Source organism: Kogia breviceps, chromosome X (assembly GCF_026419965.1).
Source record: "Kogia breviceps isolate mKogBre1 chromosome X, mKogBre1 haplotype 1, whole genome shotgun sequence".
Taxonomy (NCBI): domain Eukaryota; kingdom Metazoa; phylum Chordata; class Mammalia; order Artiodactyla; family Physeteridae; genus Kogia; species Kogia breviceps.
In genome coordinates this window covers 34,887,471-34,908,775 of record NC_081330.1, presented here as the reverse complement: position 1 = coordinate 34,908,775, position 21,305 = coordinate 34,887,471, and the positions used below count along the sequence as shown (strand labels likewise).

The 21,305-nt window shown below is 41.2% G+C and overlaps 1 protein-coding gene across 26 annotated transcripts in view; it reads left to right on the top strand.

The window, feature by feature from the left end:
* Positions 1-20,877, top strand: part of PAK3 (p21 (RAC1) activated kinase 3) — a 291,786-nt gene extending 270,909 nt beyond the window's left edge. For all 26 annotated transcript variants that reach the window (XM_059050301.2, XM_067024190.1, XM_067024191.1 and 23 more), the window contains 2 exons: positions 10,749-10,886; positions 14,224-20,877. In XM_059050301.2, the coding sequence (XP_058906284.1) occupies positions 10,749-10,886; positions 14,224-14,313 (228 nt within the window). In that variant the 3' untranslated portion in view covers positions 14,314-20,877. The remainder of the gene's footprint in view (positions 1-10,748; positions 10,887-14,223) is intronic.
* The last annotated feature ends 428 nt before the right edge of the window (positions 20,878-21,305 follow it).

Here is a 21,305-nt window from a genome sequence, read left to right as displayed (position 1 = left end):
CCAAAGTGCTGGAACCTGTGTTGTGGATTGGAATGTCTGGGTTTGATGGCGCGTGCTCATTTGGAATTAAAGTCAGACATAAACTTCCTGAGCGCCAGAGAAGCAAGCATACTTTGCTAGCACTCAGTCAATATTGTTTTGAATGTATTTCAGGAAGAGCTGGGAGCATTCCCTTCTTTTTCCGTAAGCCAGTATGGAACAGCAAGGTTTATTGATGGTTTGTTGACACTTCTACTTTGAGGGCAAACCTATGCCTAAAAGGAGGGGTGAGCAACTAAAATAATTATAGAACAGTAACAGGGTTTCTTTTTAATCAGAAAAAAATATTGCCTGTCAAAAGACAGACAGCTCTTAAGAATCATTGGTTGTCAGGAATTTAGCATAGGAAAATGGGACCTAGCCATAGGAAAGCTGCAAGTCTCATTTAGATTGTACTTCAGAAGCAGACAGTTCAAACTGGTGAGTTATGACCCAGAAGACAGCCAAAGGAGAAATTGATTCCACAGCGAATGAAAATCTGAGACTCTGACCAGGCGAAGAGGAGGCGAAGAAAGATGACAAATGTCGTGACCAGGGACCTGCTGTTGGCCATGACTGATATTCCCTTATCCTACTGTTTATTATCTTGTCATTCCTCAGTGTCGTTAAAGCAAGGCTTGGGAATAAGCCAAGGATGCATATGCCCATTGCCCTAATAGGTACCAGACCTATAACTAAGTAGTTAAGTCCGTTGAAATCAAAGTTCATTCTAAATGGACAAATCACAGAGTGTGATGATGGACATTTGGCCCCTGAAATGCCCACTCAAATGCCCACTCACATGTTTATCCTATGGCTTTTTTTTTTTTTTTTTTTTTTTGCGGTAGGCGGGCCTCTCACTGTTGTGGCCTCTCCCGTTGCGGAGCACAGGCTCCCGACGCGCAGGCGCAGCGGCCATGGCTCACGGGCCCAGTCGCTCCGCGGCATGTGGGATCTTCCCGGACCGGGGCACGAACCCGTGTCCCCTGCATCGGCAGGCGGATTCTCAACCACTGCGCCACCAGGGAAGCCCTATCCTATGGCTTTTTAAATCTGTGTTTTTGCCAATGAAAAATGACTTCACCAAGAAAATTAGGGTTAGCTTGATAATTAAGATAATTTCTGACCTTTGTCATTTGGAAATATACCTTTTCCAACCTGGTTGCAACATCACTTTAGAAGACCCTTTGCATTCTGATAAAAGGATACGCTGAGGTGTCTTGTATAAGCCTCTCAGCAGAGAAAGTTAACTTGATTAAGGCAATCTTAGCTCTGTAGCTGCAAGAGCCAACGTTCTAACAGTATCACCAAAAACAGGCTGACCTTTTTGCTGTAGCTTTCTTCCTCCCTCCCTCCTTCCCCATCTCCCTTCCTCCCTTCCTTCCTTCCTTTCTTTTCCTTATCTTTCCTTTCCTCCTTCCTCCTTCCTTCTTTTTTGTTTTTTTCTTTTTTTAATAAATTTCTTTCATTATTTATTTTTTGGCCGCATTGGGTCTTCATTGCTGAGTGCAAGCTTTCTCTAGTTGCAGCAAGTGGGGGCTACTCTTTTTTTTCATATTAAACTTTTTATTAAAACTGAGTCTTTACGATATATTTAAAATGACATGTTCCACAGGCTACTCTTCATTGAGGTGTGCGGGTTTCTCACTGCAGTGCCTTCTCTTGTTGCGGAGCACGGGCTCTAGGCATGTGGGCTTCAGTAGTTGTAGCACGCGGACTCAGTAGTTGTGGCTCGCGGGCTCTAGAGTGCAGGCTCAGTAGTTGTGGCACACGGGCTTAGTTGCTCCACGGCATGTGGGATCTTCCCGGACCAGGACTTGAACCCATGTCCTCTGCATTGGCAGGCGGATTCTTAACCACTGCGCCACCAGGGAAGTCCCCTTCCTTCTTTTTTTAAAGCATTGCCCCACTGCTTAGATGGCAAAATCCATCAGCACTTTTCATCTCTGCGTGGCCAGTGAATGTGACGGGACCAGACAAGGAACTATCTAGTGTCTCAACCAACGGTATGCATCATGTGAGTCAAAGAGTGAATTCTGTTCCCAGGTCTGCCAGTAAGGAGCCCCCTGACCTTGTATAGACTACTTCTTGCTGAGCCTCCATTTCCTTATTGTTTCAAACAAATGGAATTCGACAAGATTATTGGTTACCAATGGACTCTACGAATTCCATGGACTCTACGAATTCCATGGAGGTCCTTGGGGCCCAGAGGGGAGGTCATGTGGCTCTTGAGTCCACCAAAATAGTTCCTCTTTAACTTGTTTTCTGTATCGGGCTTCCACATGAAATTTAGTTAAATAAAAGGGGAAACTCCTGGGTCTCTTACTCTGATTCTGTATTCTTAGGCTGTAGATAGGCTACAGCCTTCCCTGAGTGCCAGAAGGGCCAGGGTTTGAGTATGCGTTGTCTGTAGGAGTGCTTCCAGAGTTGTGACCTTCAGAAAGCTGCTTAGATACATCTCTGTCATTATCTCGTGACTAAGTCTGTACTCCATAGAGTGGAAAAATCCCCCTTTCCCTACCAAGAAAGACACTTGATCATGATGCAAAGCATGCTGCATGTGGGACTGGGCAAGCCCACTCCGACAGGAATCTTGGGGAGAAGCCAGGGAAGAGCAAAAGAGTGATAAAGCTGTTGCAGGGACCCATGATCTTCACTCTGGTGTGTATCGGGAAGAATAGCATGTTATGGTATACAGAACTGTTCAGCTGATAAACTGCATATAAAACAGAAGTGGAAACCAATTTATGTGAGCAGTAATGTATGTTTCACAGATCATATCACAGTCCAGCTGGATTTTGATCCTAATATGGTAATTTGGAAAAGCTCCAGAGAATCAAGGACTTAGTCCCTTCCTGCTCCAATATTCTGAAGTGAGATAGGAACAAACGTATTACGGTAAACAGTATCTTGGAACTAGAAACTAGGTGTGGGTTGAAGAGAAAATGGGAGGTGAGGAAGTCAACATACCAAACATAGATGATGTTTTGAGAAGTTTTATGTGAGAAGGACCGGAGAAATGGGGCAGTAGCAGAATGGATCCTAGGATCGGGTCCCCTTGACCTTCCTGATTTGTTGAGCCTTTATCTTCATTTCTCTTCCTCTTCACTCCACTGACCACCTTCTCTCCCCATGGTACTTTGACCCCAGTCCTTGTCCTGGATTTTCCTGCTCTCTCTGCTTCTTACAGCTTTTTTTCCCTCTACCTCCTGCTCCATTCTGCTTTCCTGCTTTTCCATCTCTATGCCCACCCCTCCCCCACTTCCAAACCCCCTGTGTTTCTCAACCTTGGGTGTTGCTTGGGCTGCCCAGGGTGGCTTCCTGAGCACACATAGCCTGCTCCACGTTTCCTGGCAAGCACTATTAATCCTGAGAGATTAGAATGAGCATGTACATTATCAGACTCATCTGCTCTTTATTTTCTGGCAGTGGCCAGGTTTTTTTAAACATAAATTTGTTTATTTATTTATTTATTTTTTGGCTGTGTTGGGTCTGCATTGCTGTGCACAGGCTTTCTCTAGTTGCAGCCAGCAGGGGCTGCTCTTTGTTGTGGTGCATGGGCTTCTCATTGTCATGGCTTCTCTTGTTGCAGAACACTGGCTCTAGGTGCATGGGCTTCAGTAGTTGTAGCATGTGGGCTCAGTAGTTGTGGCACATGGGCTCAGTAGTTGTGGCTCGCGGGCTCTAGAGCACAGGCTCAGTAGTTGTGGCGCACAGGCTTAGTTGCTCCGTGGCATGTGGGATCTTCCCGGGCCAGGGCTCGAACCCATGTCCCCTGCATTGGCAGGCATATTCTTAACCACTGCACCACCAGGGAAGCACAGTGGCCAGTTTTTTATGCTTGAAAGGAACAGTCTAAAGCTAAGCCAAGACCTCATCAGTCAGAGGTACCTAATTACCTTTACCATCAAGCTATAAGGGAATAGATCTGTAATAGGCTCAACAACAGCAGCAGAGCCCCCTACGCCCGTGCAGAATTTGGTGACAGATGAGAGCTACTATGCAACACAAGTAGGGAACTAAGTTAGACCACAGTGCTTATTCAGTTATCACACTGAACCGTTGGGTTGAATAAGTCAAAATAGGGACTACAATGGTAGTTATAATATAGCAATTTCTTTTTTTTGTAGATGTGGCCCCATTTACTCTTCTTAGAAGGAAATGTCAGGGCTTTTCATGAAATCCATTAACACATCAGAGGCAGTAATACACTCTGGCCTTTAACCTCTGAAATCCCAGGTCATGAGTACACTAAGTCCTCAGGTGTCAAGTCACTCATTGCCAAATCTCTCCCGTAAAACACTCAAAGGTAGTTGAAAATTCCAAAATGAGAAAGAAACCAGGACAGCAGTAGGTTACAGGCAACAACCAGAGGACACACTGCTTATAAACTCCCAACATATATACAGACACTGGTGAATGCAATATGAAGCCTAACTGGGCACCTGCCTTTTGTTCCCCATTTCGAAGTAAGTAGGCAAACAATTGACCTCCAGGGGGTCCATTTCCTCTGGTAGAGGTAGAGGTAGAGTTGTGCATGCTCAGTGTGCCTCATCTCTTGAAGAGACCTTGTCTGCCTCTGCTTCCGAGAATTACTACCTCAGAGGCTGGGAACACTGTGAGGTGATGCCGTGCAGTGGTCAGGAGCATGGACTCTGGTTTCACAGTCCTTGGATTCAGATATTGACTCCCTCATTGCTAGTTCTGTGATGTTGGGCAAATTATTATATTAACCCTACCTCCCTCAGTTTTTTCATTTGTCAATTGGGGATCATAATCAAGTATAACTCAGGGGGTTGTTGTATGAATCAAGTGAGCTAATAGTAATCATTCAATAAATGCTAGCTAATAATATTTCCCATGAAAACAGTATTTATACAGATATTAAGATATAGATGAATAGCCCTTTGTTTCATAGTTACATTGTTTGTTTTTTAATTTATTTTTATTTTTGGCTGCGCACAGGCTTTGTCTAGTTGCAGTGAGCGGGGGCTGCTCTTCGTCGTGGTGCGCGGCCTTCTCACTGCCGTGGCTTCTCTTGTTGCGGAGCACGGGCTCTAGGCGCGTGGGCTTCAGTAGTTGTGACTCGCGGGCTCAGTCGTTGTGGCTTGTGGGCTATAGAGCGCAGACTCAGTAGCCGTGGCACACAGCCTTATCCGCGGCATGTGGGATCTTCCCAGACCAGGGCTCGAACCCATGTCCCCTGCATTGGCAGGCGTATGCTTAACCACTGCGCCACCAGGGAAGCCCCAACATTGTTTGTTAAATAGATTTTTATGCACCAGGCTGAGAGCCTGTTCACCATGTATACCACGATTTCCATGGAAAAATGTGTTTTGAGTCCCAAATATTCAACTTAGAAAGAAATGTTCACACCACACCCTCTCCTCTTTGCAAAGGGAGTCTTTATAACAGTGCTGGGATCTCTCAGGGTTACTAACACATTTCCATTTAAGTCTCCTGGTTTGTCTTCTAACGTCTTAACCTAAACTTTATAAACTGTTAAAATGAACTGAAGTCACAAACTGAAGCTTTTTAATTAAATGGTTAGTCCAGTCGCAAAACTGCCTTAATGAAAATTTATTGGGTACATATCGATTGTTTTGAGACTTCTTTGGAGAAATGTGGTAACTTCTAAGATGACCACTTTGATCTTTTTTAACTGAGGAAATTGCCAATAAGGTAAATTGAATTATTCCTCCAATTGGGTCAAGTCGTTTTCTCTGAGTACTAAGGTAAATTTAGTTGCACTTCAGGGTCCGCAGAAAACTGCAAAGTTTGTGTGTTATTGCCAAGTGATACAGAGTTATTAAAAATTCCGGAACACCAGAAACTTCTAGGTAATGTGTGTATCACAAAGAAGAAAGGCACCATTTCCTGGCCAAAGGTTGTCTGTCTAACATTATAAATAAGGTCACGGGGCCTATGTTGCCTCACCTTAAGAATTAAACAGACCTTGTTTAATGATGTAGCTGAAGAAAAATCAAGAGCTTCTTCTCTGTTCACGATCAGTCAGAGAAGACTAAGTTGCTATGTCTCAAGCTCCAGAGAGAACTTATTGTCTTCGCTTCCTCTCTGGGTTTGCCCATAGCAGATTACCGTCTTGTGGACCTCTTTCTCCAGCTTTCCCTCTCTTTGATGTCATCCCCTTACCTACATTGCTCATGGAGCTTTCTTCCTTCTCCCACACTGAGGAGTTGGGTAGTCAGAAGTTCCCACATGCCAAGCCTGTTCAACTCAGAAAGGGTGTTTTTGTCATTCTCTGTATATCTTCTTATATGTTTACTAGTTCACTTTAGGTTCTGAGCTTTAATACTTTGTAAAGTCTGTCATATACCCAGCTCAATAAGATTTATTTATACATTTCGGCTCTCCTTTCGTTTAGCAACAAAAACATTTATTGAGCACCTATTTTGAGCCAGTTGCCATAAAATCCAGAGATGATTGTGACACAATTCCTACCTTCACAGTCTAGGAAGACAGACCAGTGAACAAGTAACAAGTATTCACCCTACAATGTGAAAACAGACATATAAACAAAGGGCTGTAGTAGCTCAAAGGAGGGAAAGACTAACTCTGCACAGTGACCACCATCCCAGTTTGCCTGGCACTGAGGGACATAGGACCTTCAGTAGTAAAACCCAGAACAGTCCCCAGAAAATCGAGGTGGTTATTCACCATATCCATGTGGGAGCAATGGAGAAGACTTTAAAAAGGAGGGGCCATTTGAAATAGAAATTATAAGGCAAGTAGAAGTCTACTAGGCAGTTAAGGGAACAGCATTTCAGGCAGATATAAAAGAGCATTTCTTACTATGGGAATGATGAACTAATTGGCATGCATAGTATGTGAGCTTTGGCCAATGTTTGTATGTATGTGGCGTTGGGGGGAGCAGGGCTCTAGGGTGAGAAGAGAACGGATGAGGACTAGAAAGGAAGGTGGAACCAAATCATGGAGGACCTTCTATGCCATGCAAAGGAATCTTTACTACGTATGCCATGCAAAGGAATCTTTACCACGTCCTGTGTTCTCAAACAACTATAGTGATCCCTTGGTTCAAATTAAACCTTGCTTGGAAGCATGCATAAATAAAGAAAAAAGAAGTATTTCTCTGATTGAAACACACATGGGTGGGTGCAGGGTCCTGGAATCCCTACATCCATCTCCCTCTCCCACCTCTTTTCCCACTTAGCTGCTCTTGAGAGGAATTTTGGAAAGTCCAGTTTGAAAACCACATCTGTGAACCATAGGGAGCCACCAGAAATTGTTAAAGCAGAAAAATGGATGCCATGATGAGATTAAAGATGAGACAGATTGTTAAGGAAGATGGGCTGAAGAATAAAAAGGCTTGAGTAAGAAAAAACCTATTGGGAGAGGCTATCGTAACAGTCTGAGGGAAGCAGAGACAGTGGAAATACAGGAAAGAGCATGGGTATGAATGACATTTCTAAAGGGTGCATGAACAGAAGCTACTAGACTGATTAGAGTGAAGGTTGGGGGAGGGGAAGGTTTCCAGTTGAGGAAGGAGGAGAAGTCAGGTATGAATCTGGGTTTCTTACTCAAGGAGCAACCAACTGTAAAGGAAATCTCTAGTCTAATTTCTTTTTTGATTGAGGTATAGTTGATGTACGACATTATATAAGTGTCAGTTGTACAACATAGAGATTCACAGTTTTTAACGTTTATACTCCATTTATAGTTATTATGAAGGGTTGGCTATAGTCCCCGTGCTGTACAATATAGCCTTGTTGCTTATTTACTTTATACATAGTAGTTTGTACCTCTTAACTCCCTACCTTAATTTGCCCCTTCCCCCTTCCCTCTCCCTACTGGTAGCCACTAGTATGTTCTCTGTGTCTGTGAGGCTGTTTCTGTTTTGTTATATACATTCATTTGTTTTATTTTTGAGATTCCACATGTAAGTGATATCGTATGGTATCTGTCTTTTTCTGATTTGCTGGGTATTATGCTAAGTGAAATAAGTCTAGTCTAATTTCTCAGCCAGCCTATTTTCTTTGAGTTTTTACTAACTCAGATAAAACCAGAATGTGATCAACTCATGCCTAGACTGATTTTCCTTGATCTTTCTTCAGCTAAGACTTGACTTTGCTAGGAAAATGCTTTTTGCTGTGATTGTTGTGTTGCCTACAACTGTTTTTGTCTCTCATTAGCAGGGCAGTGGGTAGCAATTTTCTTTTTTGCAAAGATAGGACCCAGCTTACACAGAAGTTCCATTTTTAAGTTAATTATTTTGGAACTCAGAGTGCACTTGCCCATAGAAACGGCATTATGCATAGTGAGTATGTTCCCAGGCCAGTCCACAAAGGCCAGTTTAGCCATAATATAACTAAAAGTGTGGATCTTTGCAATAAACATTAGTTGGAAATAATACTGTTGCAATTAAAATGAAAACAGTAGTTGGAAAAGAAATCGTCTGGGTTTTTGTTTCCCTTGGTAGTACTTGATGAAAAGCGGGTTTAATCCTAGGAGGACAAAGAGAAATAGATGAAGATTTTTGTGTAAATTGGATGGCACAGCTTTTTAGATTTTATTTTTTAAAGAATTTTGGAGGGTTTTTAAAAATAATAAAAGCAGTCATGTTGATTGTAGAAAATTTGGAAAATTTGAAAAATATGTTTTAAAAAATTAAGTCACTAACAAACCTACCACCCAGAGGGAACCACTGTTTACATGTTGGGGTGTTTCCTGTCAACCTTTTTCTTAGTACATGGATTGAAGAGAGGTGAGAAGGACTTGGGTAGACATGCATATGTAGTTGTGAGGAGTAGAATGTATTGAGCTAAGAATGGTGAAAAGAAAAAGAGAGAAAATGAAACAGTATGGCATGCACGCAGACTTAGGGAGAGTGGAAAGGGAAAAAAAGAGATGTGTTTGTTTAGGACTGGGTTTGGCTACAGGGCAGAAAAAAGCCAGCAAAGGACACAGAGTTTGGCGGAATTGTGGCCAGCCGAAATAAGAGAGTTTTAGGAGGAGTTAGCAAATGTAAATTGCAGTAAACAATTTTCTTTTAATGCAGGAACAAAGCTGGTTTGTGAGGACAGGTGCCTCAAGCATCAATCATTAAGCCCATTGCTTAATTGGGTGGAGTAAACCAGTTCTCAAAGTGTGGTCCTGAAACCAGCAGCTTCAGTATCACCTGGGAACTTGTTAGAATGCAAATTATCAGGCCCCTCTGCAGATTTACTGAATCAGAAACCCTGGGGGGTGACCCAGGAAATCTGTGTTTTAACAAGCCCTCTAGGTGATTCTGGTGCCTGCTATAAGTTGACAGCCACTGGATTAAATGGTCCTTTCTAACCCTTTCTAAAGTACATCTCTGGAGGTTTCTGGAAAGGAGGAGAGATGTCCTCACCAGCTGATGAAAACTGGCCTGAGAAAGGAGTTTGATAGAAATATTTTTGATAATAATATTAGGAGCCATGGTGGAAAAGGGGGCTGATAATTTGCTGCGAAGTTCAAGCAAGTTCAAGAGGGAGCGTGTCTTCATGATAGTTAGGAGTCTGGTCACATAGGCAGGCATAACCCTGGTGGTAATACCTGCAGGAAAACTCCTATTTCGCCTTCAAGACCCTGTTCCAATGCCAAGCTCCTCTGTGAAGCTTTCTCTGAGCTCTGGTGTAAATTGTTTCATCCTTACATTGACTTAGCACTTTCTCTGTTTCTCTATTAGCTCTTATCTCATTGTATGGTAGCTATTTATCAGTCTCTCTGTTTCACTGAATTGTGTCATCTTTGAAAGTAGGGCATTCTGTTATTCATCTCTGGATCTCCAGTGTTGAATGTGGTACCTGATACATACTCAGTGCTCTAGAATAGTTTGCTTAGACGAGGCATGAGGAATGGCCAGCTTTTTATGGCTGTGGAGCCTTTGAAATATGGGTTTACTTTTGTGAATTAACCATGGTTCTGGGTCCAACTCGCGGCCTGGAAGGCCAGGGCCCTTGATTCTGTCAGCACACCATGAGTTGATATCTCTCAGTGGTGGCCTTCCACAGCAAAGATCTCAGACATATATTAGCAACTTACTATTTTACAGTAGGATACAGGATTATTAATGTCAACTTTTCTTATATTTTCTCTTATTATAGGTAGACTTTCATGGGGAACCTAATTAAAATCTATAGGGATACATCTGCCACAGGATAAAAGTACTCGAGTCCTTGGGCCCCAAGGGTTACTTCTCATCCGGGCACTGCCATCTTCTGATTCTTTGTACTCCTCTGATTGCATAATGTAGTCTGTTCATCCCTGGACCGCTCACAAATATTCTCCAATCAAGATAAACAGTCAGTAAATTACAATCACCTAGGCAACTGTGCCTTCCAGAGGTTATACTTAGGTCAACATGATTGGATGTGTGTGTGTTTCCTCAACTCTTTAGTCACAGATTCCTTGGTTTCATTTCCTAGGTGGTTAATCATACATTCATTATATTTTTTTTTTCTGGCTTAACTCTGATAGGACAGCCTTATAACCTTATTTCCAAGCTTTTGGGGGGTGGGGCACCTCACTGTCACCTCCGTTACTGCCAAGAGTAACCATTTCTAAATGTTACAGAAACTTTGCAGTATATGTCAGTGTCATTCTCTAAAATGGAATTTTTAAGACCCAGGATATAAACCAGAAGAAACTGGATTTGTGTCTTGTATGCCGACTCATGATCCTAATACGTATATGCTGAATAGATTTTTCTAATTTTTTTTCCATAGGCATTATATCTGATAGCCACTAATGGAACCCCAGAGCTCCAGAATCCTGAGAGACTGTCTGCTGTATTCCGTGACTTTTTAAATCGCTGTCTTGAGATGGATGTGGATAGGCGAGGATCTGCCAAGGAGCTTTTACAGGTGACCATGAAACAGGACAGTTACAAAGAGAGGGTCATTATATTGAGCTTTTCCATATCAATGTGTGACAGTAAGAGAGCGCTGTCAAAAGAGGTCTAGTTCGAGTTAGGCTCTAACCATTTGATCTGAGACCACAGGCACATAAGTGTAGGCATGCATCTGATTACGTGATTGATTGGCGTGTTGCCTTTCTTCTGAGAACTTGGGAGTTCAATCTGTAACTCTCTTTTATTCTTCCTGGAGTCTTATTTTGCAAGGGAAATAACCATGTGACCCTCTGGTGTTGCTGTTTTGTTCTAAACTTTACTTGTGCCCCTGGATGTTGTACGCAGGTGCTCTTGGCCGGAGGTAATTGTCTACATAACTGTGCAATTATTTCCATAGCATCTGCTACTCTAATGCTTTACTGGTCAAAGCCCCTTTGCTTGTGATGCCAAATGGCAGGCACCTGCTTGCCTGGGTGAGTACCATCCAGTGGTGAGTGCCTCTGTAACCATTTGTCCTTTTCATGGCTCTCAGGGATTAGTAATATATGATTGTAATTAGCACCTACTTTATACCAAATTCTTTACAAACGTTATCTCACTTAATTCTTACAACTCTCTAGGATAGGTGGTATTATCCCCGTTGCAGATGTAGAAATTAAAACTCACACAGCTATTGAGTGGCAGAACCTGGGTTTGAGCCCTGGATTGTCTGACTTTCTTCCACACAAACCAATGTAGAGGAAAAAATGCATTTATATTGATAAAGCAATGCATGCCCAGGATTACACATATAGCTTCACTGCTGGGGACTGACTGTTCCTTGGGGAACAAAATAAAGATCTGTAATAGCCAAGAAAAGCGACTGCTTGCTCTCCCTGACTTTGAACACATAATCCAGTTAAACAAAAGGCATAACACTTGGTCATGACTCTATTAACCATAGAGTCAGTCTGTTTTAGGCCAAACAACAAAAAGTTCCTGTTGCTTCTGAACTCCCTCCAGAGACAGCCACACCCATGCGAAAATATCCCATCCCAACCCAAATCATATCTGGGATAAGCCAATTTGGAGGAATTGGGGAGGCTACCCCTGGTCTTCTCTGCTATACCTGTGAGCGTTTCACAGGCTGTCATGGGGCCCGAAAATGTCAGATCTGAAATGGCCCTTTATTAATCCTCCCATTAATACAGCCTCAAATTATAGATGAAAAACTGGAACTTTTGAATGCTTCATTTCCACATCTTTTCACCCCTCCCACCAGCCGACAGACACATCCTGGTACACACTCCTATCATGTCTTTTTCCAAGGATGAGTGAAGATACAGGTTTTCTGAAGGTAGCTATACAGTTATGTAGGTAATTGAATCAATTATCTAGTTAATTCCTTCCCCAACAATACTTTTATCTGAACCAGTCAGACTTCTGATGCAAAATGATATTTTGAGAAAATTGAAGACTTTGTTGCATCTTCTCCTTTTACACATATAGGCTATAATCTGTATATCACCTTAAGTCCATATAACTCCATTCTCTGACTCTAGCTCAGTTTAGAGGTTAGAAAGGAGAGAGATACATGGCATTCACACCACTGGAAAGCTTGAGAAAAGACAGAAGTGGATTTTATGGAGCAACTTCTATTTGCAAGGCTTAAGTGCAGTGGGTGATACAAATCTGTTAAAGACATGATTCCTACTCTTCAGAAGTCCACAGTCTCCTTAGGAACATGAAAAAAATGCAAGATTGTTTAGAGACTCAGTCAACCCAAGGCCGTTTAAACAGTAAATGTCACGGTTGATTAGAGACTTACTTCTATGGGCTATGGCATTCAGAAAATGTCTGCGAAAAGGAAGGAGTTCGGCTGGACCTTGAAAGACAGATCAGTTTTAGATAGTTCGAGGGGAAAGGGGGAAGGAATTTCAGATGGAAGGATTATCGCATGACCAAAGGCATGTAGGCAAGGTTCAAGGGAACAGAAACTAGACTGTGTAGCTGAAGTAAACAGTTCCAGTAAGGAAAGCTGCAGGAGACAGGACGTAGAGAGCCTTGAACACCAGGCTAAAGGGTAGAGGCTGTAGGCAGTGGGGAAACACTGAAGATATCTGAGGGACACAGCTGATGAAAGCTATGTTCAGGAAGATGAATCTGGTGGTATGCAAGAAGAATTAGCAATAGAAAAAAATGGAGGCAGGAAGATAGGGGGGTTATTGTTATAATTTAGGATTAAGTTGATTAGGCCTAGGGAAAGCAAGAGATAATTGTAAAAGGCATTGAAAAGGAAGTACTTGGTTACTGACTGCATGTAGAACATAAGGGAGAGGAACACAAAAGTGACCTACCTCAGAATGTCAAACCAGTGGTAGAGTTCAGCAAAAGCAGAAGTGATAGAGGATAATACTACAGTGGCTAACACTGATTGGCTTCAATGTAGCTTACGAGGAACTGTCACTTACCTCATTTAACCATTGTGATAAGCAAAGGAGAGGATTGAACCTAGGTACTCTTGACTCCAAAGCCCCTGTAGAGTACATCACCCAAGAGTACCCTGTTTGGTAGATCTGAACGTACATTTTTAAATGTTGAGTTCAAGGTGGCAGAAGGACATTCAAAAGGAAATATCCAGCAGGCAATTGGAGAAATAGGACCAGAATTCAGGAAAGACATCAGGTGACACAATGGACATTTGGGAGTCATCTCCATAAAGCTTGATGAGAGGTTGGAACCATGAAAAGGAATGAGTTCTCCAAGGAATTAAATTAGAAAAAGAAGATGATGAGAGTCAAGTTCTGCGAGGTGGGAAGAGGAAGTGAAATCAGGGAGGAAGATAGAGAGGGAGTAGTCAGTGAGCATGTGTGTGGAAGAGAATTGAGACAGTAGAATGTCACAGGCCCCCAAAGAGAACAACATCTCAAAGAAGAAAGGGATATTCACTTATTTGAAGCACTGCAGAGGGACCAGAAAAGAAATGATGGAGACACACTATTGGGTTTAGCAGTTAGGAGGCCATTGATTTCAGGCTCAAGGTCTTGAGTGGTCAACACAATACACTTTTTTAAGCATGAGGGCTGCTCCAGATAAATTCATCGATTTAAGAAAATCAGAAAGTTAGACTTGCAAACACAAAGAGATTTTACAAGACTCTGAATTTCTAGCTCTGCCAGTCAGCTTCCAGAAGATTTCATGACACCGAAGACCAAAAACATCTGAAGGACAAAAGTTGGCACTATTTTTTAAATGATGTTTAATTGGATCCACAAAATACATTTTAATGAAAAAAAGACTCCTTGAAAGTGTAAAGTAATATTGTTGGAGGAAAGAATTCTAGTAATTCCTCTTTTTTTTTCCTTTTGCAGCATCCATTTTTAAAATTAGCCAAGCCTCTCTCCAGCCTGACTCCTCTGATTATCGCTGCAAAGGAAGCAATTAAGAACAGCAGCCGCTAGGACTGCAAGCCTTACCCCACACCATCTCCCTCGTGAGTAAGACTGAAATAAAACTCCACTGCAGGAAAGATGGAAGAAAAGACAGTCGAATGGGGTGGGGATTCTTTAACTTTCAAATGAATAGAAACTTCTTATAAGCCTTTTTCCTACTCCCTCAGATTATGTAACTTATTTGTAAGCCTGAATCGCAGCCCAAACAGGGCAGCAATGTCGAAGTGGCCATAAAGTGGTCACTTCTACCGTGAAGCGAAAGAGCCAGTAGTGAATCCCCTCATTTTGTGCATTCACTTTGAAGAAAAAAGATTTCTCAAAGATGCACACTCCCTCTTCATAGTGTTGTGTTTGTTTTTAAGTTAGAGAGTAGTCCCTCTTGCATTCGAACTTCCTTCAAAACTCCTTACCCAATGTGATGTTTTTCACTTGCATTGTCATTAGATGTCCAGAAAAAAAAGATGTCAAAATGTTTTTTGTAAAAAAAAAGAAAGTAAAAAACAAAAACAAACAACAAAAAAAAACAAAAACAAAACAAAACAAAACAAAAAAACCCAGAGCAAGTACTGTGTGAACATGTGGAAGTCCATGCCCTAATAGAGTTGAAATTTTTTATTCTTCTTCTATAGTGGTGGCTCGGTTTGTGTACCTGTTTTTCTGCATTTGTATTGGAAAAGGTTTCTTTTACGACATTTTCCAAAAGCAGAGAGGAATATGTGTGTTCAGGAAGGGCTTTTAAAAACTCTATGTCTAAATAAAGTTCAAATGGTGAAATCTTATCACATTTTCATGATGATGCTTAAGAGGTAGTTGATTTATCATTTGTATAAACCAGCTCGTTCATCTTCATGATACCTGAAAAAAGACACACCAAAACTATGGCACTCCAGTTGGGTGAGTCCAGGTCTTAAACCTAGGAAATCCTGATAGGAGAAACCATACTTAAACAAAGACGGGACTCTCCAAGAGCCAAAAGGAAGATAATATAAGCATGCAATACTGAAATCCTTGTTGGACAGTAAACAAAGATAATAATACCTAATTTAATCCTGTCTTGTCCTTGTGGAATGTAGGTAACTATAAAATAGGCACAACAGGAGGAAACAGACCCATTAACCAACATTTGCTGCTGGTTAAAATTATTTATCTTGACAATTTATAATGTTAATTTTTTTTTTAAAGATCTGGAGAACAGAAATATTGTAAGCACTCAACTCTGTAAGAAATGGGAGGTCAGTGAAAACTACATCCCAGTCAACATTAGGCTCTAAGTACTTGTTGCCATTTTCCCTATGTATCACCAATTTCTGTTTCTGGATGTGGTGTGTTCATACTTAGCCCTTTGGGCTTTTGAATTTTAAAAACATGTTTGTAAAGATCTTGAAGTTCTCCAGTGAAAAGCATTTGGGTTTGCAATCATATGCCCCAAGAAATATCAGTCCAACTTAATTCCTTTTGTGGCTTGGGGAAAATGTGAAAATTTGACTAGTGTTTCATCGTGTATCAATTTATTAGAAATTCAACAGTTGCCACTTCCTGAATCTTCTGAGCGTAGAAAAATATCTGGAGGGTGTCTGCGTAGAAAAGGATATGCTTCTCTTTCGAGTGTATTGTCAATTTTATAAATTCTGCATAGTTGTTTCTCTAAGCCTTTGAAAAGCTAGCGCAGTAGAAGGCTTCTTGATTTGTAGTATGTCAAGAATCTGAATAGAGCCTATCTACATCCAGCAAGAGAGGGAAAGAGATCAATGCCATGGGCCTCTCTCCTTCTCTGCCTAGGCACATCCATCGATATAATCATTTATCCATTCCTTAAAATGAAAGCACTTTCTTTAGAGAGTTTCTGCTAACCATATAGTGCACGTGTTTATGTTTAGGAGATGACACCACTGGTGGATTTCCTATTGTCTTCTTTGACTATGAAATTTGGGAGGGGCTTGACCCCCCCACCCCGAAAATGTCCACAGTGGGATAAAACAACAAACATGAAAAGATCAAATGGTAATATTAATTTGAAGCATACTATGTTATACTTCACAAAAACATGGCTGGGCCTGAAATTTTTAATGCCACACTGTTTTAATGAGAGAGAGAGAGAGAGAGAGAGAGAGAGAAGCCTTAATTTTGATTTCATTTAAAAGTAAGTATTTTTTAAATTTTTCATTCATAGTGCCAGGGAATTCAGTGAAATAATACCTGGGATGCAAATAGAATTCAGTACACTGATAACTATACCCTGCCAGGGGAGAGAGCCCCAAACCTGGTTGGGAAGCCCTAGTTATCTCTTAGCATCCCTTATATGTCATGAAGGCCTTTTTTTGGTGGGGGGAGACCTGGAGCAGTGATCCTTCAGGTTACTGTGGGCAGAGAAATGACTGCTCTTTTATGCTTTCAATTCAACGTATTAACAACAAGGAGCCTGGTACTACTTCATCACCGCCCGTTATACCAAGATTTTATGATTATATATCCCAGTAGGCTTTACTCTTACAAACTTATATCTATGTAAATTTTAAAATGAGAACAGCTTCTAAAGACCCTTCCCCGTGTTGGAGAGTTATGTATATTTCTAATAAGTATTAGAAAGAAGCTGCTTCTCCTGCCAAAATGATGCTGAAGGATTCACATTTGGTACACTTGACCAAGTTGGACTCCAGATGGTTAATAGTTTATTCCCTTTCCCTGGATTTTTTTTTTTAGCTCATCTTGACACAGGTGAGTCTATCCAGATCTTTGAAGTTGCTCGTGTGCCCTGAGATAATAAGGGCACATCTTCGAATGTTGATTCCAAAATGTCCTGAGATAGGGATAGGGCAGTGGGAAAGTCAGGGAAGGGTGAGAAGCACAGTAGAGACTATTTATTTAAGAAAGAAAAGAACATTAATGTTGTAGCAAGGATCCGGTACGTTGTCATAATCCCCTCAAATCAGTCACCATGTTGGGTAATGACTTCGTTCTTGCTGATCTCGTCTGTGTGTCATTGTAAATATTTGTGTGTCTGTGTTCCATTTTGGCTACTGGATGGCCAAGTCATGTAAGAAGATTTAACTCAAGTATTTATTCTTTAATTGTGTTATTCAGATTTCTTTCAGGCTTGTGAACTGCACCCCAATGTTTGAGTTTAACCACCTGATCCCCACATCTTTCCCTCCCCTTTGAAGCACATTCCATTGCTAAAAGAAAAAGAGTTATGAAATTGCTTCCTGTCATCTGTATAACTGTTTTGATAGTTTGAGATGTTTGTCTATAAAGGATATTTCTCAGCTCAAAGATCGTGTAAATAATTATATTCCTTTGCTCAGTGTGTTGTTTATTTCTATGAGGCTGCCAGTTCTGAGAGAATCGATAAGATCACCTTTAAGTAACATAAACAGGGAGGACAACCATGTAAAAATAAGTGTGCAAAGACTGGGAACACAGACAATTGAAATCAGTTGTGTTAGGGTGGCGGGATTATGTGGAATTTTTTTTCTTTTTAAAATTTTCTTTGATATTGTTCTAATATTGCTTTATAATAAACATCAGAAAGGGAACTATAGAAACATAGAAAAGACGCCAGAAGCAGATGCCTTCTGGCCAGAGCCCAGAGCATGCAGGGCACAGATATTTGCTAGTTACAATTATTCCATAGGCTTTATATTTGCCTGGGTGCTGAGGTTGGCACACGCTTGGGTATGGCACGTGCTTTCTTAGGGGACTATTATCTACAAGTTAAAGCTAGGGAGATGTCACTATTAGTACTCCAAATGCATCCTTTCTGCTTTCAAACTGGCTGCCCCCCTCCACTTTAGTATGGCCTTGAGGTTTCTGTTTTGGTTACTTTAGATTGGAGGGGTGACCTTTGATCAGCCCCCTTGATAACATCTGTTTCAAGTATCGCGTTTCTGGATCCCTTTAGCAGATTTTCAGGTTGAATCTTGGAAGAACAGAAGGATAAAATCCCCAGCTCCCACCATTTCCTTTTCCAACAGGATACACTATCATTCAGGTAGGATTTTCTTTTAATGAACAGTAGGCAAGTCCCATTGACTTCAGTAGAAGTTATGACTTGCACTTAAAAGCTGACTGAAAACATTAAGACAAATATTTAGAACTGTCCTTGCCTGTTGGCATTCAGTCATACTCCTTTTAGCTTTGGTCTGAGATGGCGGCCTCTATGTACTTTCTGTCTGGCCTGATTATAGGTTGTATGCAGTAACTACTGTCATTTTGAAACAGAAAAGGGGAGACTATCTACCCGAAGAGAGGAATTTCCTTCCAACTCACCAAAGAAATTGTAGGTGAGGACTTTTATAATGCGGTAGTGGCCTCAGGTGTTAGTTTCACCAAGTGCAGACCTTATACCTAGAGAACCCACAGGCTTTTCTTTGGCCATTCTAAACATATAATCTATTTATGAGAGTCTTAACCCTGCCCTGCCCCATTTAATCTCATGGTCCTTTTCTTAGCTACTTGCAGTTAATATCCGGTTAAACAAAGGCATGGCCAGTGATGCAAGCTACTCCCAGTCTGATCAAGAGGACTGAAATTCAGCATTTGTAAATTGACAGTCTAACAGACCCGGGATTTTGAGTGAACTTAACACACAATTCTGAACATGTATTTGCATGTGGATTGGGAAGGAAATAAATGGGACCTTGGAAATAATGGGACTATTTTTCCTAAGAAAGAAGTTTTCATCAAAAATGTGTTTCTGATAGAATCTTTCTGTTGGTCAGCTTTAATTTTTTTTCCACTCCTTTTCTGATCCCACACTCCTTTAGTAACCGAATGAATATAACCCGACTCCTCATTCATCGGGGATGTCTGTTTAATATTAAACAATATCTAACTGACTCTGCAAATGCGGGAACTGAGATAATCACTTCCATGTGCACACTTCTGTGTTCAAGTAGACAATAATAACAACAAGGAGCATTTACTGCCACATAATACAGTCACACTTGCAATATAAACTTATAGAAGCCAGTTAGTGCCCTCCGAGTCTCCTTTGGAAGCTGCCATCAGGCGATTGCTATCCCATAATGCCATAGAAGGCAGGTATCGTGTTCACCTGATTTAGGACCTACAAGGAAATCAACAGCAATTAGAGAAAATCAGTCAGGTGTAGTGGAAGAAGTACTAGCCTAGAAGTAAGGATACCTGCATTTGAATAAAGGCTCTATTCCTAACTTACTATGTGACCTTGGGCAAGTCACTTAACCATGTTATGGCTGTTTCCTTATTTACAAAATAAGGGTATTGGACTGGATCTCCAAGGCTTTCCAAAAGCTACAACATTCTGTGGTACTGTAGATTGCCTTGCTAATTCATCCTGCTAAAGTGATGGCAAATACCACATGCTTCAGCCTGGGTCTCTTATGTTGCAGTCAAACAATACAACTATGTAAGATGATGCCAAAAAACCCAAAAACCCTCGAACAAACGAAGCGAATAATACTAGAGGATGTTGATAAAACTTGTGGCAGCCTTCCAATTCCTTCACAGTTGTTTTGCTTTTGTTCTAATGTTCCTTTACTGTTGCGTGTTCCCAGTTTTCATTTCCCATACACTCTGTATGTGAAGTCTGGTTTTCATTAAGCTGTGGCCAGTATTTGCTACTAGAACAGAAATACACTGTCACACTTGCTAGAATAGAACTATACTTGGACCTCTTCTTTCCTTCGAAGTGGTGTTGGGCTTTATAGAGTTTACTTCATACATGGCACAAGATGTCAGAACCCATGCATTTTAATGGCTGGGACTACTGAGTGGGCCTAAGCATTTGCAGGTTGCAGAGAGAAAAAGGCAAAAGTGATTACATGCTATTAGCATGAAGGAGTGTTGACAAATCCACTTGTTGGGAACCAAAGATAGCATTTCTGGTGACAACTCCCACAGGGATTGGCCAGTTGAATGAGTATGCTACTGGAAAGAGGATAAACTGGTAGTGGACAGTCCCAATGCCTTGCCCACAGCAGTGCCAACCAGCCCTGAGCGTGAAATTCAAGTTCGGTGTGTGTGCTTGTGTGTGGTGTGCTTTATGGACCTGCATATACTATATTCATTAGTGATGATAAGACCTTTCACAGAATTCTGTAACCGTTAGTGGGTTGAGTTTTAAATCTCAGTACATCAGCAAGGAAGAGACAGACCACAGGGTAGTGTTGCTATACTGGGATTATACCCATACTATCCAGACAAAACAAGTTAAGGAGGATCGACATTTTCATTGTTTATCAGAATTGTTTCTCATTTGGCTGTGCTTTACTTTTGTTAAAATGTGTTCTCTGTAAACCCATGTGTAGTGAACTTCTTATGTAACTTTGGATTAAAGGTATTTATGGTCTTTCTGTTTGTTTGACTTTTAAGTAAGTTATTTCTTTTGTAAACCTGCTGATGGTATGGTTCCATCCTTCTGACCTCAGCATCGGATCTTTTTAAGGACTTTTGTTTCCAATATTGTTATTTTAAATTGTGGTTGAAGCAATAGAAAATTGAAATATGGATTGTGCATGACTGTGTCTTGAGTGTAAAAATATTGCAGTTTGAAACTTGGACCTAAAGTATTGCAAATAAAAATGACAAACATCACTGAGCTGGTGCTTCTCTCTTCTGTCACCTTTCCACCCACCCCCTTGGCATTGGCATTTACCCGTCATGGGTTGGAGGGTAGCATTCTCCCGCAGGTATCAAGGCAGGGAAACGTCCAGCCTTGTAAGCAATATGGGAAGTGTTCTGCAGATCCTACCACTAAATAACTTAGGCCCAGAGTCTCCATCTGGTTTTTACATAGAATAGCTCAGAGAGACAAATGTGTAAACTCAATGCAGGGCAAAAGGTAGATGAAGGGAAACTGCCGAAAGAAACCATATGTAATAAATAATTTGTTTTTGCTCATCTTTCTGCTTGGAAAATAATGAACAAGTAAAGCCATCTCCATAATGTTTAGTTTTTATCTAATATCTAGAATCAAGGGCCACAGTTCACAGGAGAAGTTCCAAAAGCATGTTACTGAGAAC